Source organism: Rhipicephalus microplus, chromosome 8, assembly GCF_043290135.1.
Source record: "Rhipicephalus microplus isolate Deutch F79 chromosome 8, USDA_Rmic, whole genome shotgun sequence".
Classification (NCBI taxonomy): domain Eukaryota; kingdom Metazoa; phylum Arthropoda; class Arachnida; order Ixodida; family Ixodidae; genus Rhipicephalus; species Rhipicephalus microplus.
The window spans coordinates 67410685-67421082 of NC_134707.1; the positions used below are offsets into that span (position 1 = coordinate 67410685).

At 48.3% G+C, this 10398-nt stretch overlaps 1 protein-coding gene across 1 annotated transcript in view; it reads right to left on the reverse strand.

Annotated features, from left to right (window-relative positions):
- Window positions 1-10063, reverse strand: part of LOC119165462 (female-specific histamine-binding protein 1-like) — a 32369-nt gene extending 22306 nt beyond the window's left edge. Inside the window, exon 1 of the mRNA XM_075872074.1 lies at window positions 9950-10063. Within this exon, the coding sequence (XP_075728189.1) occupies window positions 9950-10063 (114 nt within the window). The remainder of the gene's footprint in view (window positions 1-9949) is intronic.
- Between the last annotated feature and the right edge of the window lie 335 nt (window positions 10064-10398).

The following is a 10398-nucleotide window of genomic DNA, read 5'->3' on the forward strand; positions in this document are numbered from 1 at the left end:
AACATAACGTCTCAGATTAGGCTATACGCCGACGACTGCGTGATTTATCAAAAAATTACTTCTGCTGAGGATCACAAGAAACTGAACAACTCATTTTCCAATTTTCGCACTTGGTGCCAAACCTGGCAAATGAATGTAAATTTCCAAAAAACTGTGTGCATGACATTTTCTACTCGGTCATCCGCTCATCTATTTCCCTACTCATTCGATGGTTATCATTTAACAAGAAAAATGGAATATAAGCACCTCGGCCTTCATTTCACTCACAACATGTCCTGGTCCAAACACATTGATATTACGTATAATAAAGCCCTAAAGAGATTAGGTTACTTACAGCGCAATCTCCGTGTAGCACCAAAAGAAACCAAGCTATTAACATTTAAAACGTTAGTACGGCCATTACTCGAATACGGTTGTGTCGTGTGGAATCCACACAAAGCGTCCGACATTGCAAAACTAGAATCCATACAAAAAAAAGCCGTCCGTTTTATCTGCCGAAGATATGACCGGGATTTTTCGCCTACGTCCAACTTAGCACCTTTGGGTTTAACTCCTTTATCTGCCAGGCGCCATTCAGAATGCTTAAAGCTCCTGTACACCTTGATTAATTCGCCGCGCTTGCCCTCGCTCCACAGGTATCTGCAGTTTGCCACACCACCCTCTGTTCACACCAGGAGTCAACATGCGCTAAATATTACGCCACTTCACCCCAAAACTGATTTGTTTAAGTATAGTTTTTTTCCCTTCACTATTGAGCTCTGGAACTTGCTACCCGGCGACACCCGCGGGCTCCCTTTGGACCAGTTTCTGAGTGCAATATCACATGCGTGTTAAGTAGATATTTCCATGTTCTTTTGCTTTCTGTGCTCTTGCTCTGTTCATTCTGTATCTTGTGTAGTACTATGAACCACAAATTTGTGCCATATGCTCATGTTTTTGTTTCTGCTTGTTATCACCTGATCATTTGTATGTCCACTCCTGCAATAACCCTAATAGGGGCTGCAGTATGTATAAATAAAATAAAATAAATAAATAAAATAAATAAAACATTTATTGTTGTGGTATATGGCGCAATCATCGGCGAACAACCTAACTGTGAATGAAAGGTTATCGGGCAAATCAATAATGTATATTACAAAAAGTAACGGACCTATGACACTGCCATGGGGAACATCGGTTGTGACGTCGCCAAGGTTATATGAAATGTCGTTGATCACCGTAAGTTCCTCAAGCGAAGAGAAGAAGCTTCGTAGTCAAGACAGGATTAATGAATAAACACATAGTGCTGCCATTTTAGATATTAAACGAAAATGAGGGCCAGTATCAAATGCCTTGGCGGAATCAAGAAAGAGGCATTCGGTTTGTTTGTTAGCGCTCATATTAAAGTGAAGGTCAGTCGTGAATTCGAATAACTGGGTGTCAGATGAGTAGCCTTTTCTGAAGCCATGCTGAATCGAGAAGAAGAAGTTGTTTGATTCAAGGTGATCGTAGATACGAGAAGCGTAGATACGAGGTTCAGTTTTGCAGGGATTGCCTAACTCCCCTCCATTGGGGTCGCAAGATGAAAAAAGGATTTGCGAATTTACAGTAAAATTTAAATGGCCAAATGCGTAAATGATTCATTCAGTACGAGTGTTGGCCACCGCCTCGACGGTGGCGGGATAAGAGTCGAGCGCGAAATTGGCATAAAACAGTGGTCCTCAGATGACTTCCTTTTGTTAATACATGCTGTGGTTTCACATGAATAAATGATCGCATATATTCTATTTTAAAGAATAGGTTATCGGAAGTTGTAAAAAGTATCTTTGGGCGTCTGAAGCTAGTGCAACGATGGAAAAGACGGAGAAGAAGATGACATGATTTAACATGCTCCTTTGACAAATGCAAGGGAACAACTTTTTGAAGTTTTCTTGCACGTGGTTTTACGAATATCATGAGTGTATAATACTTAAACGAAAGACGGAAGCATTTGTTTACGTATGTCATGTTTCAGTGATTTCTCATCATTTAAATATTGCTTTGAGTTTACATGCATCGACGACAAAAAACTGTGACGCCACCTCTATGCAGCCATTAGACACAACACGTCATTTAGACCATCTCAGCCTCAGAACTTCACGCTAGAGCTAACGTCATTAGCGTATACCATTTCAGGTACTTTTTATTTATGGGAGATTCAGCCCATTTTTGCGATATTCTGCAGTACTCCTGCTTGCTAGTGCTACATCATGGCACAAAAGTGATCAATTCAGCATAGAAAAAATATGAATATTCTGGTATGAATTATCCTAAAAAAGAAGTTAAAAGAGGCACGTAAATCGTTAGAGACGGGCTTATTGCATCGTCAAGCGTGATTTTCAAGCCCCGCCGCGGTGGTCTAGTGGCTAAGGTACTCGGCTGCTGACCCGCAAGTCGCGGGTTCAAATCTCCGCTGCGGCGGCTGCATTTCCGATGGAGGCGGAAATGTTGTAGGCCCGTGTGTTCAGATTTGGGTGCACGTTAAAGAACCCCAGGTGGTCAAAATTTCCGGAGCCCTCCACTACGGCGTCTCTCATAATCAAATGGTGGTTTTGGGACGTTAAACCCCACAAATCAATCAAGCGTGATTTTCAAGAAAATTCAGTCAACCGTGGGCAAATATTTGTTTCTTATATAAGTTAGTTTCGTTTGAGCGATCTGGTCTGCATTATATATATAAGCAAGTTTTGTGACGGATGTACTTGATAACAACCCACTCACCACGTTTCAAGTGTACTTTGCATGAATATCTAGAAAACCTCGTACGAATATATCACTTATGCATTTATTGTCGTTTTGAGTGATGCTGCTCACTTTCTGTATATACATAATGACTTCTATCATAATCTATATACACTAATACGTTTTAAACCATGACTGCCCTAGTGAATTTTTATTTGGTGCAAACGAAAGCGAGGAAGCCGCAGCACTCGTGTGAAGAAGTTCTGCTCCCGGAAGCACAACACGACGTAACTGTTTACGCCTCCTGTCATAATTCGTCAGCTGCTTCGAGCATGAATTTCCTGAAATGGACTAGTAAGCGCTACTCAGGCGCAATTGTTCAGAAAAACAATTTTGGCAGCAGACGCCTTGCCAAACGATGACACTTCAGGCGAAGGCCGACTGACGCTAATGGTCCACGTACTTTTCTACAGAAGCGCAGATTACAATTTAACATCCATGCGGCCAATCAGATGTGTTCGTAAGGCATCATTATACCTTTGTTTTAGTATACTACATATGAAACCTAAAAATTAAAATAAAAAGTATGCTTATAGAAAAAGTGATCGTTATAGATATAACAGGATGCTTTATTATGGCTTTTCACCGGATGTAATGCCAATAAAAAGAAGAAAAAAAACAAGCATAATATTACGCTATCAGTGCATAAACTACATTTCTCTGCATTTAGTACACATGTAAACAATCTACACTAAACTCAAATCACAAAGTACAAGTCGCTGAAAGAACAAGCGTGGGCATACGAAAAAAGTTTATTTCAGGTGGAAGTTGTCGGAAATAGACCGGCCTTGCCTACCCCTTAACCAACTCATGTACTAAGCCTACTGATGATCGTTTGAAAACTATCTGAGAGCACATAATAAATGGTGTGTTGATTTTTGGTGCTGTGATGAGTTATAATGTGTCGTTACTGTCACGGGGTCGTGACGTGGCCGAAGACAGGAGACTTCGTGTCGGGATTTAACTGTTTATTTGGGCGAACCTGTGCCCGGTAAAAGTAAAGTCCAATTACAGCAGCAGTCTCGCACAGATAGCAGTCTCGGACTGATAGCGGCGAACAGAGCGTCGGCCTTCGATCAACAACTACTGACAAGTGGCGAAGCGCGTCGGCATTTATACTCTTGCCATCGAATGTTCTAGCGTTATCGCTGGCGGTGGCGTAGGTTCCAGAACAATCTGTACCGTTCGCACAGTGGGCGTGATCTTATCGAAATGATCTACTACAGTCCGGAACCTTCTGGAAAACTGCAGGCGCGGTTTGCGCTGAGAAACGTGTGGTGTTTTGGGACGATAACGAAAACTTGGGAAATGGAACGTGGCGTTGCCCCCCTCTGAAAAAAAGGAATCGTCCCGATGCTTCAACTGAAGTTGAAGGTACAATAATAATGCAAGAAAGTACAATGAATAAATTACGATGAAACAGTAATACAAAAAACACTGTTTCAGTTTGTTAACGCGCATGAATTCGCTTGAGGCGCGCGACATGCACGACTTCAGGTCGCGATCGGCGTCGTTGAGAGTTCGTGGTGCCGTCGGAGACAACCTCGTAATCAAGTGGGCCGAGACGTCGAACCACCCTGTACGGTCTGAAGTAGCGTCGCAGAAGCTTTTCACTTAGTCCACGTCGGCGTATCGGCGTCCACACCCAAACACGTTCACCGGGCTGGTATTCCATGGAGCGTCGTCGAAGGTTGTAACGGTGGCTGTCTATCATCTGTTGATTCTTGATACGGAGACGCGCAAGTTGTCGGGCTTCTTCGGCACGTTGAAGGCACTCGCTCACATCGAGGCTTTCTTCGTCGGTGACGTTGGGTAACATGGCATCGAGCATCGTTGCCGGGCTCTTCCGTAGACCAATTTGTATGGAGATATCTGCGTCGTCTCCTGCACCGCCGTGTTGTATACGAAGGTCACATACGGAAGAATGGCGTCCCATGTCTTGTGTTCGACATCGACGTACATTGACAGCATGTCGGTGATCGTCTTGTTAAGCCGCTCGGTGAGGCCGTTGGTCTTGGGTGGTACGCTGTCGTCCGGCGGTGGTTTGTTTGGCTGTATGCCAAGATCGCTTGAGTTAAGTCGGCAGTGAATGCCGTTCCTCTGTCGGTGATAAGGACCTCCGGAGCGCCGTGACGTAGGACGATATTTTCGACGAAGAACTTAGCTACCTCGGATGCACTGCCTTTTGGCAGGGCTTTTGTTTCGGCGTAGCGGGTCAGGTAGTCGGTAGCTACCACGATCCACTTCTTTCCGAAAGCCGACGTCGGGAACGGCCCTGGTAGGTCCATACCAATCTGCTGGAAAGGACGACAAGGTGAATCAATTGGCTGCAGAAGTCGCGCTGGCCTTGTCGGCGGTGTCTTGTGTCGCTGACAGTCCCGGCATGTCCTCACGTAACGGGTGACGTCGGTGGTAAGACGTGGCCAGTAGTACCTTTCTTGTATCCTCGCGAGGGTGCGAGAAACACCGAGGTGCCCTGCCGTGGGATCGTCGTGTAGGGCCTGCAGGAGTTCTGGTCGCAGAGCTGAAGGCACCACAAAGAGGTACTTAGCTCGAAGTGGTGAAAAGTTTTTCTTTTGTAGAAGACCGTTTCGTAGGAAGAACGACGCAAGTCCTTCGGGACTTCGGCGGTCCTGCCTTCGAGGTATTCTATTAGGGCCTTAAGTTCCGGGTCGGCCCGCTGTCGTTCAGCGAAGTCGTCTGTAGTTATCGTTCCCAAGAAGTAGTCGTCATCCGGGTCGTCAGGTAGCGGTTGGTCGACGGGCGCACGAGAGAGACAGTCGGCGTCGGAGTGTTTTTTGCTGGAGTTGTAAATGACAGTAATGTCATATTCTTGAAGTCTCAGGCTCCATCGTGCGAGGCGACCTGAAGGGTCCTTCAAGGTGGCTAGCCAACACAAGGCGTGGTGGTCGCTCACAACTTTAAAGGGCCTGCCGTAGAGGTAGGGGCGAAATTTCGACGTAGCCCAGATGATGGCGAGGCACTCCTTTTCTGTTGTAGAATAATTTGCTTCTGCTTTGGATAGCGATCGGCTGGCGTAACCAATAACCCTTTCAAGTCCGTCGGCCCTCTGCACAAGAACGGCGCCAAGACCTACGCTGCTTGCGTCAGTATGTATTTCTGTCTCGGCGAATTCGTCGAAATGGGCAAGTAACGGAGGCGTCTGGAGGCGATGTTTAAGCTCCTGGAAAGCGTGTTCCTGTGGCGTTTCCCACTTGAATTCCACGTTGGCCTTGGTAAGGATAGTGAGAGGATCGGCGATGCGGGCGAAGTTTTTCACGAACCGCCTATAATAGGCGCACAGGCCCAGAAATCGGCGCACGGCCTTCTTGTCAGTGGGCGACGGGAAGTTGGCGATGGCTGCTGTTTTCCGCGGATCGGGACGAACTCCAGACTTGCTGATAACGTGCCCCAGAAAGAAGAGCTCCTCATACGCAAATCTGCACTTTTCTGGCTTCAGTGTCAGTCCGGACGTCTTGATGGCTTGAAGTACAGCTTCAAGGCGCCGAAGATGCTCGTCGAAACTCGAGGAAAACACGACGACGTCGTCCAAGTACACAAGGCAAATCTGCCACTTCAATCCTGTCAGTACTGTATCCATAACGCGTTGAAAAGTTGCAGGCGCTGAGCAAAGGCCGAAGGGCATCACCTTAAACTCGAAGAGGCCGTCCGGTGTTATAAACGCCGTCTTCTCTCGGTCTCTTTCGTCGACTTCGATTTGTCAATAGCCAGTCTTGAGGTCCATTGACGAAAAGTACTTGGCGTTATGGAGCCGATCAAGTGCGTCGTCTATTCGTGGGAGAGGATACACGTCCTTTCTTGTGATTTTGTTCAGGTGGCGATAATCGACGCAGAAACGTAGGGTCCCATCCTTTTTCTTCACTAACACCACGGGGGACGCCCATGGGCTCTTGGATGGCTAGATAATGTCATCCCGCAGCATTTCATCAACTTGTCTCTTTATGGCCTCACGTTCTCGCGTCGAAACTCTGTACGGACTCTGACGGAGTGGTCTGGCATTTTCTTCGGTTATGATGCGATGTTTCGTGATTGGGGTCTGCCGAATTTTTGATGACGACGAAAAGTAATCTTCGTATTGCAGTAGCAGGGCCTTGAGCTGAGCTTGCTTATCATTCGGAAGTCTGGGATTGACGTCGAAAGCTATGGGAGGGGCTTGGTTCCTCTGAGCAAGTTCCGCAGAATCGGCGAGGGCGAAAGCACTGGTGGCTTCGACAATTTCTTCGATGTATGCGACCGTTGTTCCTTTGTTCACATGTTTGTACTCATTGCTGAAATTCGCGAGCATAACCGTTGCTTTGCCTCCCCGCAGCTCTTCAATTCCTCTTGCGACGCAAATATTTCGGGTGACCAACAGATGCTGACTGCCTTCAACGACGCCTTCCAAGTCAGGTGATTTAGGAGCGCCGACTGAAATAATGACGCTTGAGCGAGGCGGAAGGGTGACTTGTTCTTCCAGCACATTCAAGGCATGGTGTCTTGACGGCGTGCGCGGCGGTAGGGCTTCTTCTGTGGATAACGTTATCGACTTTGTTTTTAGGTTGATGACAGCACCATGGAGGCATAAGAAGTCCATGCCAAGGATGACATCTCTCGAGCAACGCTGTAGGACTACGAAGTCTTTAGGATAAATACGGCCGTTAATGGTGACTCTCGCTGTGCAGATTCCTGCAGGCGTTACGAGATGACCTCCAGCTGTGCGGATTTCAGGGCCTTTCCAAGCTGTCCTAACTTTCTTTAACTTCGCGGCGAACGACCCACTGATGACAGAATAGTCAGCTCCAGTATCGACGAGAGCAGTCACACTGTGGCCGTCGATAAGAACGTCGAGGTCGCTAGTTCACCGTCTCGCATTACAGTTAAGGCGTGGCGTCGGGTCACGGCGGCGTCGGCTTATTCCGCTGCTTCCATGTTGTGTCGTCAGGCCACCTTCGGTAAGTGAGCTTTCGCCGTCAGGGCTTTGCCTGGTTGGCGTTGTGTTCGGAAAGCTCCGTCGCGGCGTCATCGTCGTCGGAGGATCTTCGGTAGTTCGTCGCACAGCAACCGCACTTCCACCGGTTGCTGCCCTTAGTTTCCCGGATACGGGCTAGGAGACCGGCCTCGCGTTGGGCCGGAGTACTGCCGGGGGTGCGGTGACATGCGGCGGCTGGGCGACGGCGAACGGGAAGGACTTCGTGGTCTCCATTGAATTTCTGTCAAGTAGTCGGCGATGTCACGTGGCCGTTCCCCTGGCTGCGGACGTGGTGCATCGACGGTGAAGCCACGCAGTCCCATCTGTCGGTACTGGCAACGGCGGTAAGTGTGCCCGGCCTCGCCGCAGTGGTAGCACAATGGGCGGTAGTCAGGGGTGCGCCAGACGTCGGTTTTCTTCGGCGCACTGTGCTGGCCCGCTGTCGAACGGTAGGTCGTCGGTGGGGGTGGTGGTGGCGGTGGTGTCTGGCGACGGAAGTGTGACGGGGCAGCGTTTCGGCGTGGACGGGGAGGAGCGTTGTGGCACACTGCAGCGGCGTAGCTCATAGTTTCTGGCTCGGGAAGTGGTGTTTGGAGAATTCGAAGCGATTCCCGAACTTCTTCTCGCACAATGTCGGCAATCGAATCCACTTGAGGTTGCGCCGAAGGCAACAGTTTGCGCAGCTCTTCCCGCACGATCGCTCTGATCGTTTCACGCAGGTTGTCGGAGTCACTGGCTTGAGCAGCAGCGCATTCTGGAGTCAGGCGACTATTATACTGTCTGGTGTGCATGTCCAGGGTTTTTTAGACGGTGGTCGCTTCGGCTACAAATTCTTGGACGGTTTTTGGTGGGTTTCTCATCAGTCCCGCAAATAGCTCCTGTTTGACCCCTCGCATGAGGAAACGAACTTTTTTCTCCTCAGGCACGTCTGGGTCAGCGTGACGGAATAGTCAGGTCATTTCTTCTGTGAAAATGGCGACATTTTCATTTGGTAGCTGAACCCGGGTCTCTAATAGAGCAGCGGCCCTCTCTTTGCGAGTGACGCTCGCGAACGTTTGCAGGAATGCGCCACAGAAAACATCCCACGTTCGGAGCGTGGACTCCCGATTTTCGAGCCAGGTCCTTGCGGTGTATTCCAAATAGAAGAACACACGACGCAGCTTTTCGTCATGGTCCCAGTGGTTGAGGGCGGCCACACGGTCGTATGTTTCTAGCCAGGACTCCGGGTCTTCAAACGATGACCCATGGAAAATTGGTGGTTCCCTGCGTTGATGCATGACCATCGTGGGCTGGGACGCTGCGGTTGTCATTGTCGCTGCAGTCGCGGTCATGGCCTTGGTCTTCCGCACCTTGTCTTGCAGAAGCCCGCACTCCGGTGGTAGCCCTTGTTGTAGGCGGCTTGTTCGCTGCTCCTGGTTGGCGTCGGTATCTTCTCCGCGACGTGGGCTGGGTTCACGGCTTGACGGGGGCGTCCGGTACATGAACGAAGCAGCACCTCCACCAGATGTCACGGGTTCGTGACGTGGCCGAAGACAGGAGACTTCGTGTTGGGATTTAACTGTTTATTTGGGCGAACCTGTGCCCGGTAAAAGGAAAGTCCAATTACAGCAGCAGTCTCGCACAGATAGCAGTCTCAGACTGATAGCGGCGAACAGAGCGTCGGCCTTCGATCAACAACTACTGATAAGTGGCGAAGCGCGTCGGCATTTATACTCTTGTCATCGAAAGTTCTAGCGTTATCACTGGCGGTGGAGTAGGTTCCAGAACAATCTGTACCGTTCGCACAGTGGGCGTGATCTTATCGAAATGATCTACTACAGTCCGGAACCTTCTGGAAAACTGCAGGCGCGGTTTGCGCTGAGAATCGTGTGGCGTTTTGGGACGATGACGAAAACTTGGGAAATGGAACGTGGCGTACAAGTCGCTGAAAGAACAAGCGTGGGCATACGAAAAAAGTTTATTTCAGGTCGAAGTTGTCGGAAATAGACCGGCCTTGCCTACCCCTTAACCAACTCATGCACTAAGCCTATTGATGATCGTTTGAAAACTATCTGAGAGCACATAATAAACGGTGTGTTGATTTTTGGTGCTGTGATGAGTTTTAATGTGTCTTTACAATGAAAACTACATTCACTGCCTTTTACGCTGACTTGAAAAAAATATATCCTTGTCCTATGTTTCTTCATGCAAAAATATCACAACCAGAGCGAATCATTTTACTTTCAATGCATCTTGGTGTGCTCCATTGGCTGCTTCATCTGCCCAAATGGGCTTATCGCCCTTAACATGGCTTAGAGCTGAAACGAAGGCAAGAGAGAGCACAAGAAGCTTCATGTTGACTTCCTTCGAGGTTCAGTCGGTGGACGGAGTGCTTGGGGACTAGAAGTCTCCGATTTATACACAGGGCTATAGGGGATTAACAATGAGGAAACATGAGGACATCATCACGTCCATCGATTACCGATAAGGGACTATTTGTGGACTTGTTCACTGGTTGAATGTTTCGTAAATTAGTACATGTAGCATGAGAAGCATCCTGCAGTCATTATTCATTATTCTTTCTTTACAACCTGACACCCTGACAACTTATGGCTTTCACGCTCTTCCTTATGAAAATGATTCTTGAAGAACACGTCATGTGATACGTGTCTACGCGGGAGACATATGAC